Genomic DNA, 20,677 nt, shown 5'->3' with positions numbered 1-20,677 from the left:
TCATAGGAAAACTTAAAATATTTTATTGGAGTAATCTAGAAAATTTGAGAACTGTTACATCTTTGGTATTTATATATAAATGTAGTAATCTCTGTGGGTAATTCTATAGAGGGACTTAGGATCAGAAAATACAAACTGAAACATTGTAGCACCTTTTAATATAAATATAGAAATGCACTTATGCAGAGGTTAAAAAAAAAAAAAATCTTAGAATAAGAAGTTGGTTCTTTCCCATCAGTTCTGCATAGCCTTCTCTACGTCAAGGTTTATGATCTTTAGGATCATATTTTTATACCGATCACATGTACTTTAATTTCTTGGCCAGAAAGAATCTGTAGCAATAGTCAGATTTAGGGTCTTAACCTGCTCTAATTGGTTCTTAGTTCAATTAATTTGACCTCTTAAATATGACATAAATGTTTATTAAAAGTTGCTTTAATAAGCAACAATTAAAATTGTTACCTTTTTAAACTTGAAATAACTTTTGTTTTTAAAAATACAGTAGTAAAGATTGAGGTATAAACTTTTCACAAAATATACTTAGTCTTTTTGCACTGAAAATGTTCATCTTATATGTCCAGAACTTCTAATGGCCAATTGCTTTTTCACTTTCTTCACCTTTGTTCGCAGTAAATGTTCTTTAGGGTCCTGATTCCGATTGTAAACTCCAAGTCCTTTATAATACCATATTTACTTTCTTCCTGTGGAGGGAGGGGACAGCATGTGAGTATTTTTATATCCAGTTTGCCACAGCAAGTCTTTTAAAGGGGAAATATCCTAATAGACTGACCTTTTTTGTGTGTATAGTTAAGCTAGGTAGACTTAAGGTAGTAGAATGGTCACCCCTATGTGTTGGCCATTAGCTTTTCTAGGTCAGAGTGGCTCTCACTGGTGGCAGCAGCAGGCCAAGTGTGGTCAGTTACCAGATCTATCTTTCTCTACCTGGCTGATCCAAAGGAGCCACCTGAGCATGTCCGTTTACCTGTTGGGCAGTAGGGGTAGACTGCAGTTATCCCGTAGAGATGAGATCGCTGCTCTGGGAGATACTCATCAGTAAACTGGCCACTGTCTCTATTTACTGATATAACACCATCCCTGGTAACAGAAAGGAAGAGTGAATTCACAGGATTTAAGGTTGGATAGAAAAAGCCAGTTTATCAGGAAGAGAAATCTCTGCCAGACTTCTAGAATACATTTTTAAAAGTCAATTTAAATCACATAACTAAATAAGATACCTCATGGTACCATTTAAAGGTCGTCTTTTATTCTCTGAAGATCAGATTCAGAGTAATGTGCTTCCTTTTTGGATAGTTTATTACCAAATAGCTCTGCCATTTTTAAGCTACATGTGAGCAATACCATTAAATTTCTGGGTGATGTGAAAGTATGCTTTTAAAAGCAGTTAACACTTGAATGATGTCTGCTAATGAAGAGAGAATGAAATGAAAACTTTAGCAGGAGGGCTTAATAACTAAAGTCGCTTACTAACATTTGGTACAAGTGGTGCGTCTTCCAAAAGTTTGCCTTTTCAGGCTTGTCCAGAGTGTGTCAGGCTCACCTTCTCCAGTCGGTGTGGTAGAAGTGATCTGCATAGCTCACAATGCTGAAGGGGTAGTTGAGATTGTTTTGAATAACACGCCGTCCAGTTCCATCAGGCAGTGTACACTCTAGTTTTTTAGTTCCTTTTAAAACATCAAAGAGGGAAAAGAGATCCTTTCATGCGATGGGGAAAAAAAAAATCCTTTACCAATAATAGTGGCAGGTAAGTTCATTCTCAAAGGAAACAAAGGTAGAACTAGAGTATTCTATCCCCATTGCAATAATACAAATTAAAAACTGTAAAATTTTCCTATTCTATTACCAGGCTTCAGTTTGTTTAAGAGCATTCTAGTTTTTAGTGGAATTTAAACTCTTAATCCTTTTTTGGAAGAAAGGATTGCATTTACAGAAATCTGGCTAAGTTTCTCCCAAAGTAGGACATTAGAGATGAAATTATATCAGTGTTAAAAAAGTTTGTGTTAGCTCTTAAATTGTTGTAAACATAACATTTGGATAAATATTAATACTTGCCCTTTGTAAGCAATGTATAATAATAGCCAAGGCTGCCTTTCAACTAAAATACTTAATTTTTTTTTTTAAAGACTGTATTATTTTCTAGTTAGGAATAAAGAGTGCCATTTTTCAATGTAAATTTTTAAATAGCTAAACGAGGCAAGAATTTCCAAGTTTCACGTTTCTCATGGAACCCTGATTTAAATTTCAAATACTTACTAAAAATATAAATGCAGTATAATGAAACAGCATCTTTTCAGTTGTGCTAATAATGAAATCACACAACAGAAAGAGAACCTGGGAATAGGCAACCCAAATATATTACTGAAGGAAGCCATCCTGCCACATCACTTTTCACAGAATGTCCTCAGCACAATAGCATACTGACTGTGAAAGTAACAGATATTTATAAATGTTATAATACTGGCAAAAAAGGAAAATGACCCCTGTTCATTTATCTAAGCCTGTCGATTCCAACAGTGGGTAATATTTATTTTTTAACCTAAAAAGTGTGCCAAGTGCTCATGTGGAGGAAGAGCCAGCAGGACAAAAGTAGGTTGGACATAGCACTAGCCCTCAAACCTACCGCCTAATTCAAACACATACATCCAGGACCTCAGGAAATTCATCACAGGAGTCATTACAAAGTGTCCTTTAAAAGGAGTAGATCATTTGCTGTACTGTTATAAACGTAAGCCAGAAGTCCCAAATGGTGGGATTTGGTTTTACTGTAAAATCTGTTAGAGTGCTCACGCTTACTGGACATTGTGGTGTTCTGTATTTGCATTCCATGAGTAGTAGTACCTGCATCTGCCCAGCAGAGCAATTTGGAGAAGGGGTCAAAGGTTAAGCCATTGGGTAGTCCAATGTCTTTATTCACCAGAATTCTTCTATTTTCTCCATCTAAAGACGACGATTCAATTTTAGGAGCTTCTCGATTCCAATCTGTCCAATACAAGTTGCTGTGGATAAATTAAATGGAGAAAGATAAACCTTCCCCAATGTATAGAACCCACATTTCAGAACGATCTTTGAGACTTTTCACTAAGCATTTCTGAGTCAAAAACACTTCGCTGAAAGTGAAAGCTGAAGGTTATCTTTACTGATTTGAAGGTTTCTCTGGAATTTCATTTGGTAGAAGCCCCATTAAATATGGCAAGAGTTTCTCAAGGTATAGAAATCCTCCCTGATTCTACCGAGTCCCACTGAAACACGGACCAAGTTATATGTCCCAGTTGATGACCTTAGCAATTATCATAGACAGGAAACATTGTTCTTTTGACTGTTGCCACTGTGAAAATGAGGTCAGAGAAATAACATGCCTGGTGTCTGAGTTTTGCTTACTCACCAACTAATGCAGGTAACCCCACTGCAGGTTTAACACTGGGATTTCCTAATGTGTTGCTGGAGGAGACTGACTTCATTCCGGTTGAAGTGCTGTCTCAGGCTTGGCCTGATCATCTGATCCAAAGTAGCCCCCAGTCTCTCGCACATACTCTGAATTCTCTATGTATCACATCACAGGCTTAATAATTTCCTTGTTATTCATTAGTTTACTGTCTTATTTCTTCCTAGTAGAACATAAACTCCATGAAAGGACAGACCTTGTCTTTGCCTAAACAGTACCTGACACCTAGTAGATCCTCAGTGAATACTATTAACTTAATATATTTTGAACTTTCATGCCCATGTTCTGACCCTCCCCTACAACTGTACTTAGAGCCCAAGGGCTTCAAATGAGGATCTACAGGTAACAGGAGAATTAGGGAAGCCCGGCTGACCCTCGGATTGGATCCACAGCGATGGCGCGGGGGTTCACCAGGTCCGTGTGGAAGAGGGCCCTGCGCTCAGAGCCATCCAGCCTGGCCCTCTCTATCTTATCCAGGCCGCTGTCTGTCCAGTACATCGTTCTACGAAAGTGGTCGATGGCAAGTCCTTCGGGGCTTATCAGACCTGGAATAAAACAAAGGCAGGGCTGGAGCGACTGCAGCTATGAAAGGTGAACCTGAAGCAGAGCTCTGCTTACTACGTTTGAATAGTTGGGGGAGAAAAAAGTCTTGAGAGTTTCTAAGTCAAAACAAACAGAGTCAATAGAGGAACAGATCCTGCGTTAGTTTTTCTACCACCTCTAGTACCCTCTAGCCTAACAAGACCTCCCAGCCTGATGGCACTAGGCATCCCCAGGGCTGGGGCCAGGCGGCATCAACTGTAGCCGCGCCTTGAATTCTTACTGCAAGCCCTTTCTATTCAGAGTCCTATCGAGAAGGTAGAGGGGAAACTTTGGCATAAAAGAGGCAAATAACTTGGACTTGGTAGAATGAAATGGAATGGGAGTTGTCTTCTGGGTGAAGCTGCTGACCTGAGTTAATGATGGTCTCGGGCTCTGCTCCCGATTCCAGACGGGCGCGGCTAATTGTCCGTCCAGCAACGTCTGTCCAGTACACCATCCTCTCCCGGCAGTCATAATCAATTCCCACGACTATGGAGCCCTTTGTGACCAAGACACAGAATTGGAAGAATTAGGATTCCTTGCATTTCCCCCGACTTCATGCTCGGCTGCCTCACTCATGCGTGGCTGCAGCGAACAACCCTGCATCGCATGGTTTTATGGCAACCGAGCATAGTGGTTAGATGTGTGGGTGATGGAGGCCAACTTCCCGGGGCAGAGCCAGGCTTGGCCACTTGCTAGCTGTGTGACTTTGGTACTGAACTTCTTATATGCCTTTGTCTCCTCATTTGCCAAATGAAGATAACAATACCTACTTCACGTGGCTGCTATAAACATTAATACCATAAGTGCTTATAAAGTATCCTAATCAGTAATTAATATACTGTAAGCTCTCAATAAGCACTATTACTATTGGTGGTAAAAACAGAAGTGATTTCATGAAAAGATTAGCCCCTTCATTGATAAGAGGACAAACGCTAGTCTCAGCGAAGTAAGTCTTTAATATTTCACTGGACAAAAACTGACTCTTTCAAATGTTATCAGTACTTTTTCAAAAAGCCTTTCTAAAATTTGCCAATATATAACAAAATCTACCCTCCCCTCCCCTGTGAGTGAGATCTTTCTGCTATCTGAGGTGCAGTCACCCTTACCCCCATCTCTGCCTCTTCCTCCAAGGCAATCATTTAGTTGTACTCTTGTGTAAAAAGAAAGTTTACAACTTGATGGGTTAAGGAACTGGGGAATGGTGGTCACCTGACCTCTGGCTAGGGAGCTCTCCCCTCCTTCCTTATTGCTAAATAAATGATGCAGTCTTTTTTTAAATGCCGAGTCTGTGATATTCCTTTCCAAAACTCTGCACAGAAGTTGCTTCATTCAATTTCCAACACAGAGTCCTGCTCTGAGAAGCCTGGCAGATGTGCAGAGCCAACATGCAGGGGCCACCCAGCTGTCCCTGAGGTCATGCAAGCTCCCTGCTTGCCTAACAGCCTCCTGGGGCTGTCCTGAACTTATGCCTCTGGGAGAGGAGTCAGTACAAGAAACTACAAAGCAGGATCAGGCTCCTGTGGAAGAGCGGGCAGTTTATATGGGAGGATCTGAAGGTCAAGTACAGTTTTAAAATTTAAAGTCATCTGTCTCGGGCACAGGTGCACGGGCCTCCACTGACCCAGGGAATCATGGGATCCATTAACTCATGTAATGATTTCAAGATTTCTTGGAGGAAAAAGTCCCAGTTTAAGTAAGTTTCCACAAGATGTGCTTAGAACCCATATTCCATTTCTCTTTCAGTTCCACCACCATTACCATCAACCACCCTGCCCTCATCAGAGGCAAGTTCAGAAATGCAGTGAAGCCACCTGACTTGGCTAGAATAAATAGTTAGCTTGAGGTGATGACAATTTTCTCTTTTAGAGAAACTTTACAAAACAGCGGCGAGTATTTGGAAACGCGTACACAACTCACATCTTGGAAAAATAAAACCCACATTGTTTTCTGAACACTGGCTACTTCTAAACTTTTTTAGACCAGATAAGAGGTTGTTCATTAACAGAAGTAAATGTAAACATGGACGCTGTATTATTCTTTCTCATAGATGAGCAAGTACCTGGAGCGTGAAGTTTAGAAATGGAATTAGGCGATTTTCCATTGTAAGTGTCAGTGCCTTTCTGGTGAACTCCCTTCTCTTTTCTCCATTTTAGAGAAGAAATCCCTTCTCCAAAGTGGAGTGCCTTGACCATAGGGAGGCTGCTGGCTCCGGAAGCAGCCAGCATCCCCTGGGGAAAGCCCTGTCCATTCCTTTCCATGATCGCACGCTCCCCAAAGTTTCATCTGTGACGGAGTCAGAGAAGATAAGAGGTTGGTCAACAGAACCAAATGGGAGGGCAGAGGGCTGCAACGATGAGGCCATCACTAGTTGGCTTCCAGGATCTCTGCAGAGATGTCTATGGCTTAAAGAGAATGCTGGGGACTTGGGTTTACCTTCTGTCATTTTCCCTTGGATCCCCATATGCTGCCTCAATACGCTGCCAACTCTGAAATTCCCTTACCACGTATCCGAAACCCCATGAACCAACTGGAGAAAGCGGCCTTGGTCAGTCAGGCGTGACTCCCAGCCACAGAGAGCCCCCTCCTCTTCTGTGTGTCAGGCTCCCAAAGATGGCAGCCCAGAAACCCTCCAGGATCCCCCTCCACCTCCGGCCTTGCCCAGATCTGGAAACCCGATGCAGACCCGCCCCCGGGGGGAGAAATCCACTTTACATGCAGCGACAGCAGGGTCTTGGCTGTGTCCTTCTGAAGCCTGGTACCATTGAGGGGCAAGTGGCCGATCTGCTGGCCCTGGGCATAGAGCAGGAAGGTGCCCACGGGTGGAGGGCTCACGTCGGGCCGGGGCGTGGGCTGGGCTGTGGGCGGAGCAAGCGTGGGTATACCTGCCATGGGGAAGAGGAGGGTGTCAGGAGCGGAGAGGGAAGGGAACGGGGTGGGTGGGAGCAGAGAGGGAAGGGAACGGGGTGGGTGGGGAGAGGGGAAGAGAAGTTACTTTCCCACATACCAGAGCCTCCAGAAACATCACAAGTTTTTTACCCTGGACAGATGTGCTCCAGATGTTCCTTAAAGTCTAATTTCTAGGGTTTTTTCCCCAAAGATCAATTATGTAAATCACTGCCAATTACTGGGGAGGAAGACAACAAAACATTCCCCTCAGAACAAAGGAGAAAGTTTTCTTTTTCTTTTTTTTTTAAGGGAAAAAATCCAGAGCCAGTGTTGTGTCAGCTTCTCTCTGGGGCCCCAGGGTGACACGTGTCCCCTTTCACCCTGGGCTCAGAGTAGGGGAACTGCATATTGAATTTAGTTCCAGATGTTCTAATTACAGAAACTGTTAATGACAAAACCAAATGTTAAATCTGAATCGGGATCTGGGGCAGACCAGGTTATAAATCAACACGGCTTATCAGCGACTTCTTCTGTTGGACCTGTTCACCCCTCATTCCCCCCACCTTCACCCACAGCTGGCAGCTTTCCTTCAGGGACACCTCAGATGCCGCCCCTGGGTGCTTACATGCAGGGGTGATGCCTGGCTGGGAGCGGGTGCCCGGCACCTCTCTGCCGTCCTGGTCCACACACCAGCAGAAGTCACTCTTCCCGTGGCACTGCAGGGGCATGAAGTAGCCCAGGTCATCGCACTGGGGCACGTACTGGTCGTCCCTTGGTGTGCCACCGTAGTGCTCCAGCAGGCTTTCCCTCCAGCGCTCACAGACGGTCCGGGGCCTCTGGGTGGGCTCTGAGCAGGTGGGGACAAAAGGCCTTTGATTGTGAACCAAGGACGGAATGTAGCACGTGGCTCAAGATCCCCACTCCTGGCCTCCTGGCCTTCTTCCTCCTCGTGTCCATTAACGACGCCTCAGCCAAGCCCCTGGATGCTGGCCCTGAGTAGCAAAGTGCTCTAAGCAGTTCTCCACAGGAATCAGGAGAAGGGGTCGTCCTGATGCTCCTGTCTCCCTAGGCCAGAAGGACTGTCATCAAGGCCCAGCCATATCAGGAAAGAACAAGAGGAGGTAACACCTGGGGTGCAAGGCTCGCTCAGCCTGGGAAGGGGCGTGTAACAGTCCTTTGGGACTCAGGGCCTACATGATGCTTAAAGCCAATATTTATTCTTTCTTGTTTCAAACTCCAGGACCTGCGTCTGAGAGGGCTGTCTTGACACTGGCCAGTGTGTCTTAGAAAGTATTACCGAATGCCCTACTTACGTGGCCCTAAGTATCTACCCACTAGAAAACTATATTGAGTAAAAGTAAAACCTATTGTAATTAGTATGTGTGAGCATAGGAGAGTTGGTGGCAAACAATTTGATACTGACTGTGAGACACTCCAGCTCCTTGAAGTCCTTTGGCCACCCTGCTCTGGGCTTATCTCAAAGCTGAACCTTCTTATGGAGGCTCCAGCTTCCCACCATGCTGCTCTGTCCCCTCCTTTCTCCAGCTTCCTTCCCCATCCTTGCCCCTGCCCCCCACGCCCATACCCCCCCTTCCTCACCACCATGCTTAAACTCCTGTTAGCTGCCCTTGCAGAGCAGTTTCTCTGCCTGCAATTTTTTTCCCAGACTGCTTCCACAGGGCTGCCAAGGCTCTGTCCCAAACACGGCAGTTCTCTGAGAGGACTGCTTCAGGCAGTTTAACTTGTACAGCCTCCTAAGATAGGATTACCTAAAGGAACTTAAGTAGAAGGTACTTCTCCTTTATTAATTCCTGCAACTCATGCCTATGGTCCGTAGAATCATACAGCCAAGTACTTACTTATACCACCATGTGGATGTGTAACAGAGATCTCAGAGGAGAACAAAAACTGGGCTTTCCCCCATCAAAGCTGCTCTCCCCTAGACTTTTCCATGTCAGTAGCCAGCACCTCCATCTTTCCATTGCTCAGGCCCAGTCATCCCTGACTCCCTTCTCTCACTCTCCACATCTGATATGTCAAAAAATGTCAGCAGTATATCTTCACATCTCACCACATCCACCCCTGTCATCTTATGCCAGGATTACTACGATAGCCTTCTTACTGGTTTCCCTGCTTCCATCATCTTTCCTGCCCACCCACCTCACCCCCTCCACCACCCCAACTGTAAACTCAACTAGCAGCCAGAAAGAGTCCCTTTAAAAAAACTCATTTCATGTCACTCCTTTGGTCAAAACCTCCAATGGCTTCAAAGAACAGTTGGAAACATTACATTTGGGCTCCAGCACCTACACTTCCTCTAGGAAAGGATGGTGAATAAAATCTTCAGAGCTCAAACCCAACGAGCACAGCTCCAAGACTCACGACGTTTGGGGGAAACGGAGGCCCTTCAGGCTGTCTCTATAGCTTATGACCCACAAGAAGCAAAGCTCTTTTTAAAACATCTTGGAGAAGGAGAGACTGACTTCCTCACCCAGGTGTGTCTCAAAGGACCCAGAGAAGGAAATGCCACTTCCTCAGACACTCACCATCCATCACCAGAGGTGGGATTCCCTGGAGAAGTTCCCAGCACTGCCCCAGATCCACATAACAAACTCAGAGGATCGATTCTCGGGGGACCACCCAACGAGGCCCATCTCTTTGTTTGGAATGCGACACACAGCACAGCTTCTGGGAAAGGGGCACCTCACGTCACCTACACGTGGGCATCCCAATCATTCCTTATTATTTCAAGCTACTTCTCGATCCAACCATGGATTTATTTCTATTTCTGGTTGGCAGGGTTTTAAATATTTTTAAATCTTGAGCACAGAGTGTTCTCTCTCCCTTCAAAGCTGACCCCGTTATGAAGATGAGACTGGTCAGAAATGGCAGCCGAAGCCAAACCAGCACCGAGAGAGAAGCTTGGCCATGGGAAAGAGTCTGCACAAAGGAACATGTTCTTCTTTTAGTAATTAACTTTTCATTCTCTTGGCTCCCTTCTGGATCACTGTTCTTAACACATGCCTGTCTTCATAAATTTCATAGAATTCTGAACCATTCCCTTAAGGCACCTCCCAACCATCTGATTTCTTCAAACCCCAGCTGGAGTTAGAACCAAGACTTTTTAAAGACTAGGCATGAGTGAAACAGAATTTCTCTGTATTCTTTTTTTTTGGACCTGCAAAATATTTTCCTAAAAATAGGGACAGAGAGGAACTAGAAGTGTCACTGTGGAAGCAAGGGTATATATACATCTAGATCAAGCATTAACAATTTTTACTTATATGAATCTTAGAACCACTAATGTCCTGGTCATCACAATTCATATTATTGAAAGGATCAAAACTGGTAGTAATTCTCCAGTTCTTACTCTTATACATGAAAAGCCAAGACTAGTACTTATGGAACCCTTTTCAATAGTAAAAATGGATCTTTGAATAGCAAGCTCATGGATATGTACAGGAATTATTTTGGCTAAAATGATATCAAACCAATTCTATGTTCTTCATAATAAAGTTCTTCTGTATTAAAAGAAAAAGTTCTTCCCATCTTTCAACACCTCAGCGAGGCATAGAAACCCGCCTTGGCAACCTGCGGTTGGCGTGAACTGAGCGCTTGGGAACCACGCCTCACACAGGTGGGGAGTGCTCATACGGTAACAGGTTCATGCGCTGCATCTCAGATCACGCAGGCTAACAAAACAGGTTCCTGCATCTCTTCCAAAGGTGGCAGGAGCAAGAGCGATTCCCCATCGACATGTGAGCCTGGCTAGAGAGGGCTGGGGTTACTTGCTTAGAGCAAACTAGCTGCATCCACCTACGCGTGTCATACTTATTTTTCCCACTGATACTAAATCAGCCTTCAGACTGTTTCCTGCACTCCGGAAGTCAGAGTTAAATGATACAAAGTTACATGCAATAACAGTTTTCCTTTTGGACAAGAGGCTGGTCTGGCAAGGTCATCAAGCTCTAAGATCTCCCTAAGCTGCAGTAACAGATTTGGGCAGTGACCTCAGCCTGACCTCCACACTCAGTCTCAACTTCTAGTCTTGTACTTGTCTAAGAGGCTGGAGTCCAACATGCATGTCATGCACAGGTCTCTGTGTCCCTGTAAGATGTACGTGCACATAGGTGTGTGCCCACCATTCAGGTGTTCCTAGGAGGAAGGAGGCTATGCAAGGATGACGATCAGCCCTGAGTCTGCGTGGTCTGGGCAGGGGTTACAATCTATCCCACAGTAAGCACCATTCTGCTGCTCTGCCCCAGGCCTGTGCTGGGACCAGGTGTCTTTCCTGACTGGCTTACCTTGTGGTCCGCAGCGAGGCGGGACGGAGCCGGGTGGGGTCCGGGTGCCAGGGACTTCCTGACCATCGGGGTCCACGCACCAGCAGAAGCCAGTGCTGCCGTGACACTGCAGCGGCAGGAAGTGGCCCTGCTCATCGCACTGCGGGATGTGGAGCTGGGCAACGGGATGAGTGCGCTGGGCCTGGGCATCGCGCTGCTGGCTCTCACAGGGTCTCAGTCCAGAGGCGGGGTCTTCCGGGACCAGAGCAGAGGAGATACAAAGGAGGAGTAAAAGGCATTGCAACCCATCCACTTTTACCAGCCAGCCTCAAAGTCTCCTGAGGGTTTCTTTTTTTCTATAACTGGAAGACAGGATAACATGGGAAAAATAGCAAGGCGCCGGAATTTTGGAGTCCTGGGTTCTTATTTTAGCTCTGCCACTATCTACCTAATTTCTCCCTAATTCCCGCAGTTTACCCTGTAAGTCCTGGCTGATTATACAGTGAAACAGCCCCTCCCCTCAGCCCTCAGGGTCCTATTGCCATTTGGGTAAAATGAAGAGCAACCCATGACTTCTGTTCAAACATTCCAAGAGACCCCGGAGAAAACAATTACAACTGTATTCATCCCCTGAGGTCCAGAGCTGGAGTCTGAGAAACTCCAGATCAAGGGCAGTTGCTAGACTGCACCGTGTTGGTCAGGTTCTACTAGAACAGTCACCATGGGGGCTAACTCCCCGCTCACTAGTGCATGTGCCTCCTGGTCGGTCAGCTCGATCTCAAGGCTTCATCTAAATTGCACTTATCAAGGCAAAGCAGATCACCAAGAGAGTTAACCAGAACTGCTACTAGGTAGGACCATGGATGGGTCATACGTCGGGCCTCCCAGAATGCTAATAACCAGTGAACTATCAGTAAACTAGGCAGCCAGAAATAATGCAGGAAAAAATCCAGAGCCTGGAAAATCCACCAACTCAGGCCTCAGACCCGGAGAAGTCAAGAGTGGGCTGAGGTGCTGTAGAAAAACAGCATTGAAGGATCCGGGAGTTTTCTGTGCCTGATCTGGCCCCCCAGACCGTACCAGGTGTGCACTGAAATCCATCCCCACGATATCCAGGTTGGCAACGGCAGGAGAAGGAGCCAGGAGTATTGGAGCAGGTGGCTGAGGGGTGACATCTGTTTTCCGAGCATTCGTCAACATCTGCAGCGGTCAGGGAGGGAGAGAGAGGGAGGGAGGGCGGGAAGGAAGGAAGGAGCATGACCTTCACTGCACACAATCTATGCCACCACATGGCTTTAGTGCACGTGGATCAACCACGAGGGCTCCACTTCAGAAGACCTCGGGCATGAGCAGAAACACGTCGGCACCTTAAAGGCAAGCTTAACAGTCCAAAGTTGAGGGGCACGTTCAGTGTAGAAATCAAACATACACTTCACAGAGAAATATATCCTGGCATCTTTCATGTACAGTGAATTCCAGGAAGTTTTTACCTTTGAACTAACCTTTAGTCCGTAAACCATTCATTCCCTTCCATTGTATTCCATATAATAAATGCACATAACAATAGTTTTTTTTTTTTTTCCTTTCCTTATTGGCACCATCTCCCTATAGCACTGATTTACAGGTGCAAAGAACCCACTGAGCCTCCAAATACTTCTTCAACTAAGTTAGAAGCACATTCAGTCTTACATAGTCAGAGAGTCCTACTACCTAGAATGCCCAATTAATCAGAAATTTTCTTTACTTTCCACCTTTAGAAGAAATAGAAAAGTATAAGAAAAATATTATCAGAGATTTTGAAACAACACATAGAAAAGAAAATCTAAATTTGTCTGGCTTATCAGTACAAACAATTCAGGGTCCTAACATTCTCTATATGGTACCATGAGGATTAATTCTCACATTTCTCAAAACTGCAACATCCTGAAACTTCAAACAAAGGCTGACTTATATTCCTTTTATTTACTGAAATCAGCACAGGCTGACAATAGCAAGACATCACCCCCGCTCCACCCTGCTGCCAAAAAATAAATAAAAGTCTGAAAATATCACTGTTGAAACCAGTGGCCAGTGGTTGAGATAAGCCATCTTCAGAGACAGGAAGTCTTCCTGAGTAAAAGAAGGATAAAGGGTGTAGATCTGATCAAGGCTCAACTGAAAATAAAACGGAGTAGTCACATCTGCGGTAACATCCAAGAAATGTTTTTAAAATGTGTGAACAGGGAAAAATGTGGGACCGGGTGATCGGTGTAAAACCTAGAGAACAGGAGTCCCAGAAGGAGAGAACTGCATCAATTCTGTACAGCTCGTGCAGAGATACATTGCACCCTGGAAGCCGGAGACTTACAGCCCTGAATGTGACGTCAATCAGACGTGGCTCCTCGCCCAGCCTCCGGGACCCAGGTGAGGTCTCCTCTAGGGCGATCAGTGCCACCCTTGCTGTGACCGTGCTCGCACTGAGCCACCTTCCCATGACTGAGGGCCTTTCCCAGGTACCAGTAAGTAGATGTGCTGGTTACACAGCACAGACGTTCTGTTCAGGGGAGAGGAGTCTCTGACATCGTAATTAGCAATGTAATTACTTAATCTGCTTATTGTCAGGCTCAGGGAGTTTACTGCACATAAATTAGTTTACACTGAAGTCCAAAACCCCTGAATGCCCGACACAACCAAGTTTAATGCCACCCAGAGAGGCTCTGCCTAGATGAACAGTGGTCCTGTCTAGTCACCTTCCGTTCACTGACAAAGGCTGGAAAGTGGTTATAAATTCATTTGCAAGCTTAGAAATCAAACCAGGTTTGCTGGTTAGCTCCTCAGTTAACCAAAAATAAACCAAATAAAAATAATTACAACAACAAAAAGCTTATCTCCAATCCAATCATCATGGAGTCTATATTGTCATATTTAATTATCTTTGAGGTTGGCCCTCTGTCTCTTCAGAAGGACAACTCAAATGCCCAGTTGGATGAAGCTGGTGCCCATCCAGATCCTTGGGACTGGAAGATGCTATAAAACCAAAGCTGTAAAAATTAACGTCCAGCCAAATGCAGGAAATTAAAGCTATTCATAATGCATATGCTAAAAGTACTTCTCATGGTAACAGGAACCCCAGGCAATGGCAGGAAGCAGGAATTCCTGAGATACAGGGCCTATTTCTAGAAAGCACGGATCACTTGCTTGTGATTATTTTTGAACTAAGAGAAAGAGGACTCCCCAGAGGTACCGAGTTATGTTCTTAAAGCCTATGGCCTAGGAATTCTGACCGGACCCGAAAGAGCAGCCATCCTCCCACAGATACCAAAGTCACGGGGAGACGATAACTGATGAAGAACCAACAGGGAGAAAGTCTCTGAAGAGACTGAAAGCATCACGAGTGAGCAGCACCTGTCCCCCAAAGCTGGAGAAGTTTAAGACTCCCTGAAGCACGGTCCCCAACACCTCTTTGGAGAACCTTGCACCGTGACAGGAAACTGAGGCTCGCCAGCCAGCCCAGGGCCTGGGTGCAGAGCAGGCTACACCCCCCTCCTTAGGAGCGCCAACCCTGAGGAGTGTGCGGGGGAAGCCCGAGCTTTTGTGTAAAGGAGAAGTCTTCCCAATTTCACGGGCGGTCAGGTGTCGAGAGAAAGTGCAGAGAGACTTTCAACCCCTTGGCAAGGGAGGAGCTTCCTGTTACACCACTGGGGACGGGGCGGGGGGGGGCTGCTTAACCATCACTGTTGGGGTCTTCAAGGATTGGAAGAATACTGAGGTCAAGGCAGCGAGGTTCAAGGCAGAGCAGAGCCCCTTACCAGTCAGATAATGCAAGATGGCTTATTCTCAGTGTAATTCTCCATTCTGTCCTCTACCAAGCTGCTAAGAAAACCTGTTTGGAAACTGTATTAAAAATTCTCTATTTTGAGTTCATGCTTTGGTGCTTCAACATTCTTCTCCCTGCCTTACTTCTGAGCCCACACCCAAAACCAGCTGAAATCCCTTCAAAACAAACCCAACCCCTGGACTCGAGCTTCCCCCTCTCTACCTCCCCTGCTTTGCTTTTCAACCACCCAGTGAAATTTCCTGGCGGCCAACTCACCTCGACCCACCTCCAGACCCCAACAAAGGCTTCGGCCCATGAGTTCCTGCTCCCTACCTACTCGGTCAAGAACGCTGCTGCTGGCTGTGCCCTTTGGATCCTGCGTGGTGTGCAGTGACCCGCTCTCTGGGACCTGAGTATAATCAGCTTCTTCTCTGCTTCCGCTGTGACCACGCCAACTTTACTATACCTTACCCAGCATCTACACGCTTCCAATAGGAACCACGAGAGAGGACAGTGTAAGTACCTCTCCTCACGGCCCTTCTCTGGGTAACGGGCCATCTGTAACCCAGTACCTCAACTCACACGTGAGGAAAGGTCCCAGTTCAAAACACTCTGCTTTTCCACCCGGCAGGATCATCAAGATCTGCAGGGACAAACATGCCTGAGAAATATCCAGCTCACACCAATGCAGGGCTGAAATCAATCCCCATTGAGGGGAGCTGGAAAGATTTCATTCAGTTGCATAAAAGTAATTCCTCTTAGTGACTCAGACTAGGTCGAGAACCCAAAGCCAAGTGCGGCCTCCCTGGGGAACCTGGTTTTTAACAAACTGGCTGGAGAAAAACCCACACACCCTTTTAATGCTAGTTTGATGGAGTGAAAACAAATGTGTGCTTCAAGTGTGCACACTTTCCACAAAATAGAGCCTTCATCTCTATTTTTCTTTTTTTCTCTATCGCTATGGTCACTGGGACATATGCACACTGTGACATGCCTTTAAAAATGCTCACACACACACATTTATATACTTATCCTGCAAGCCTCCTTCATGATTAGCCCAGCCTGATTTATGCACAGCATAGGTCTTTAGGAAAATGACTATTCATTCTCTACTACCCCACAGTCTGGAAGCTTGGACGGCAACCACAGGGTAACTGACTATGGCAGGCAGCCTCTCAGATGGTCCCCAAAGATCCCTTCCTCCTGATATTCAGTGTCTTATGTAATCCCCTTCCTTTGAGTAACTTGCTTCCAACCAAGACGCTAAAGCAGTATTGAAGGGATGTCATTTTTGTGATCACTGCCAACCTGCTGGCAGACCTCCTGCTGCTGGCTTTGATGAAGGAAGCTACTTTGTAGGAGAGGTCCTCATGGCAAGAAGCTAAAGGTCACCTCCAGGCAACAGCCAGCGGGGACCCGAGGCTCTCAGTCCGATAGTCCTTGGGGAACTGAATCCTGCCAATAACCACGTGAGGCTCTTTCCCCACCTGGGCCTTCAGATGAGGCCCCAGGTCTGACAGAGACCCCCTAACTAGACCATATAGAGAATAATAATGTGTACTGTTTTAAGCTGCTATGTTTCAGGGGAATTGGTTATGCTGCAGTAGATCACTAATACACTGGGGAAGCAATGGATGGGCTTGGCCTATTTTTAAGTTTGATGGGTTCCAGAGAGAATCTCAAAAATAGAGAACCAGAGACAAAACAGGGACAACTGAAAATGGCAGAAATCATCAAGAAGACAACAATAACAAAGAATGACAGCCCTATAAAACTCCCAGCATGGAAAAGTAGCTAATATCAGGATCCTAATATGACCCCAAAATGTAACCCAAGTCCTACAGGACAAGCAGAAGTTAAAAGAAGGGAGAGAGAATGATTCTAGAAGGGGTTAGGACAAGAAGCTCACCTACATTAACATTCTGATTTTAACACTCATCACATCTAAGCTGCAATAATTTCAACTTCTTTGTTTTAAACCAAAGACCTAAGGAATGAAATACTTTCAAAACACCATCTCTGCTGACCTGAGCAGCCGGATGTTTAAATACAAAATTCTAGGATTAACCAAGATGGCGGAGTAGAAGGACGTGCTCTCACTCCCTCTTGCGAGAGCACCAGAATCACAACTGGCTGCTGGACAATCATTGACAGGATGACCCTGGAATTCAACAAGGAGGATACCCCACATCCAAGGACAGAGGAGAAGCCACAGTGAGACGGTAGGAGGGGCGCAATCAGAGTAAAATCAAATCCCATAACTGCTGGGTGGGTGACTCACAGACTGGCGAACACTTATACCACAGAAGTCCACCCACTGGAGTGAAGGTTCTGAGCCCCACGTCAGGCTTCCCAACCTAGGGGTCCGGCAACGGGAGGAGGAATTCTTAGAGAATCAGACTTTGAAGCCTAGTGGGAATTGATTGCAGGATTTTGACAGGACTGGGGGAAACAGAGACCCCACTCTTGGAGAACACACACAAAGTAATGTGTGCATCGGGACCCAGGGGAAGGAGCAGTGACCCTGGGGGAGACTGAACCAGACCTACCTGCTGGTGTTGGGGGGTCTCCTGCAGAGGCGGGTGGTGGCTCTGTTTCACTGTGGGGATAAGGACACTGGCAGCAGAGGTTCTGGGAAGTTCTGCTTGGCGTGAGCCCTCCCAGAGTCTGCCATTAACCCCACCAAAGAGCACGGGTAGGCTCCAGTGTTGGGTTGCCTCAGGCAAAACAACCAACAGGGAGGGAACCCAGCCCAACCCATCAACAGTCAAGTGGATTAAGGTTTTACTGAGCTCTGACCGCCACAGCAACAGTCAGCTCTACCCACCACCAGAGCCTCCCATCAAGCCTCTTAGATAGCCTCAACCACCAGAGGGCAGACAGCAGAAGCAAGAAAAACTACAATCCTGCAGCCTGTGGACCAAAAACCACAGTTACAGAAAGATAGACAAGATGAAAAGGCAGAGGGCTATGTACCAGATGAAGGAACAAGAAAAAACCCCAGAAAAACAACTAAATGAAGTGGAGATAGGCAACCTTCCAGAAAAAGAATTCAGAATAATGATAGTGAAGATGATCCAGGACCTCGGAATAAGAATGGAGGCAAAGATTGAGAAGATGCAAGAAATGATTAACAAAGACCTAGAAGAATTAAAGAACAAACAAACAGAGATGACCAATACAATAACTGAAATGAAAACTACACTAGAAGGAATCAATAGCAGAATAACTAGGGCAGAAGAACGGATAAGTGACCTGGAAGACAGAATGGTGGAATTCACTGCTGCGGAACAGACTAAAGAAAAAAGAATGAAAAGAAATGAAGACAGCCTAAGAGACCTCTGGGACAACATTAAACGCAACAACATTCGCATTATAGGGGTCCCAGAAGGAGAAGAGAGAGAGAAAGGACCAGAGAAAATATTTGAAGAGGTTATAGTCGAAAACTTCCCTAACATGGGAAAGGAAATAGCCACCCAAGTCCAGGAAGCGCAGAGAGTCCCATACAGAATAAACCCAAGGAGAAACACGCCGAGACACATAGTAATCAAAGTGGCAAAAATTAAAGACAAAGAAAAATTATTGAAAGCAGCAAGGGAAAAACGACAAATAACATACAAGGGAACTCCCATAAGGTTAACAGCTGATTTCTCAGCAGAAACTCTGCAAGCCAGAAGGGAGTGGCATGATATACTTAAAGTGATGAAAGGGAAGAACCTACAACCAAGATTACTCTACCCGGCAAGGATCTCATTTAGATTTGATGGAGAAATCAAAAGCTTTAGAGACAAGCAAAAGCTAAGAGAATTCAGCACCACCAAACCAGGTCTACAACAAATGCTAAAGGAACTTCTCTAAGTGGGAAACACAAGAGAAGAAAAGGACCTACAAAAACAAACCCAAAACAATTAAGAAAATGGTCATAGGAACATACATATCGATAATTACCTTAAACGTGAATGGATTAAATGCCCCAACCAAAAGACATAGACTGGCTGAATGGATACAAAAACAAGACCCATATATATGCTGTCTACAAGAGACCCACGTTAGACCTAGGGACACATACAGACTGAAAGTGAGGGGATGGAAAAAGATATTCCATGCAAATGGAAATCAAAAGAAAGCTGGAGTAGCTATACTCATATCAGATAAAATAGACTTTAAAATAAAGAATGTTACAAGAGACAAGGAAGGACACTACATAATGATCCAGGGATCAATCCAAGAAGAAGATATAACAATTATAAATATATATGCACCCAACATAGGAGCACCTCAATACATAAGGCAACTGCTAACAGCTATAAAAGAGGAAATCGACAGTAACACAATAATAGTGGGGGACTTTAACACCTCACTTACACCAATGGACAGATCATCCAAAATGAAAATAAATAAGGAAACAGAAGCTTTAAATGACACAATAGACCAGATAGATTTAATTGATATATATAGGACATTCCATCCAAAAACAGAAGATTACACCTTCTTCTCAAGTGCGCACGGAACATTCTCCAGGATAGATCACATCTTGGGTCACAAATCAAGCCTCAGTAAATTTAAGAAAATTGAAATCATATCAAGCATCTTTTCTGACCACAACGCTATGAGATTAGAAATGAATTACAGGGAAAAAAACGTAAAAAAGACAAGCACATGGAGGCTAAACAATACGTTACTAAATAACCAAGAGATCACTGAAGAAATCAAAGAGGAAATCAAAAAATACCTAGAGACAAATGACAATGAAAACACGACGACCCAAAACCTATGGGATGCAGCAAAAGCAGTTCTAAGAGGGAAGTTTATAGCTATACAAGCCTACCTAAAGAAACAAGAAAAATCTCAAGTAAACAATCTAACCTTACACCTAAAGAAACTAGAGAAAGAAGAACAAACAAAACCCAAAGTTAGCAGAAGGAAAGAAATCATAAAGATCAGAGCAGAAATAAATGAAATACAAACAAAGAAAACAATAGCAAATATCAATAAAACTAAAAGTTGGTTCTATGAGAAGATAAACAAAATTGATAAGCCATTAGCCAGACTCATCAAGAAAAAGAGGGAGAGGACTCAAATCAATAAAATCAGAAATGAATAAGGAGAAGTTACAACAGACACTGCAGAAATACAAAGCATCCTAAGAGACTACTACAAGCAACTTTATGCCAATAAAATGGACAACCTGGAAGAAATGGACAAATCTTAGAAAGGTATAACCTTCCAAGGCTGAACCAGGAAGAAACAGAAAATATGAACAGACCAATCACAAGTAATGAAATTGAAACTGTGATTAAAAATCTTCCAACAAACAAAAGTCCAGGACCAGATGGCTTCACAGGTGAATTCTATCAAACATTTAGAGAAGAGCTAACACCCATCCTTCTCAAACTCTTCCAAAAGATTGCAGAGGAAGGAACACTCCCAAACTCATTCTATGAGGCCACCATCACCCTGATACCAAAACCAGACAAAGACACTACAAAAAAAGAAAATTACAGACCAATATCACTGATGAATATAGATGCAAAAATCCTCAACAAAATACTAGCAAACAGAATCCAACAACCCATTAAAAGGATCATACACCACGATCAAGTGGGATTTATCCCAGGGATGCAAGGATTCTTCAATATACTCAAATCAATCAATGTGATACACCAT

At 44.7% G+C, this 20,677-nt stretch overlaps 1 protein-coding gene across 3 annotated transcripts in view; it reads right to left on the bottom strand.

Annotated features, from left to right (window-relative positions):
• Positions 1-30: 30 nt before the first annotated feature.
• Positions 31-20,677, bottom strand: part of NID2 (nidogen 2) — a 93,253-nt gene continuing 72,606 nt past the window's right edge. Inside the window, exons 9-18 of one of the 3 annotated variants that reach the window (XM_068545456.1) lie at positions 12,295-12,414; positions 11,236-11,466; positions 7,557-7,778; positions 6,758-6,927; positions 4,412-4,541; positions 3,834-4,005; positions 2,857-3,014; positions 1,559-1,682; positions 983-1,095; positions 31-701 (exon numbers count right to left, since the gene is read on the bottom strand). In XM_068545456.1, coding sequence (XP_068401557.1) covers positions 691-701; positions 983-1,095; positions 1,559-1,682; positions 2,857-3,014; positions 3,834-4,005; positions 4,412-4,541; positions 6,758-6,927; positions 7,557-7,778; positions 11,236-11,466; positions 12,295-12,414 — 1,451 coding nt within the window. In that variant the 3' untranslated portion in view covers positions 31-690. Of the gene's footprint in view, positions 702-938; positions 1,096-1,558; positions 1,683-2,856; positions 3,015-3,833; positions 4,006-4,411; positions 4,542-6,757; positions 6,928-7,556; positions 7,779-11,235; positions 11,467-12,294; positions 12,415-20,677 lie in introns of those variants that run through there. The other 2 variants (XM_068545452.1, XM_068545445.1) reach the window with 2 other exon arrangements.

This window comes from Eschrichtius robustus, chromosome 1, assembly GCF_028021215.1.
Source record: "Eschrichtius robustus isolate mEscRob2 chromosome 1, mEscRob2.pri, whole genome shotgun sequence".
In the NCBI taxonomy this organism is placed as follows: Eukaryota; Metazoa; Chordata; class Mammalia; order Artiodactyla; family Eschrichtiidae; genus Eschrichtius; species Eschrichtius robustus.
The sequence above is the reverse complement of the archived record's forward strand: the minus strand, read 5'-3'. Positions and strand labels throughout refer to the sequence as shown.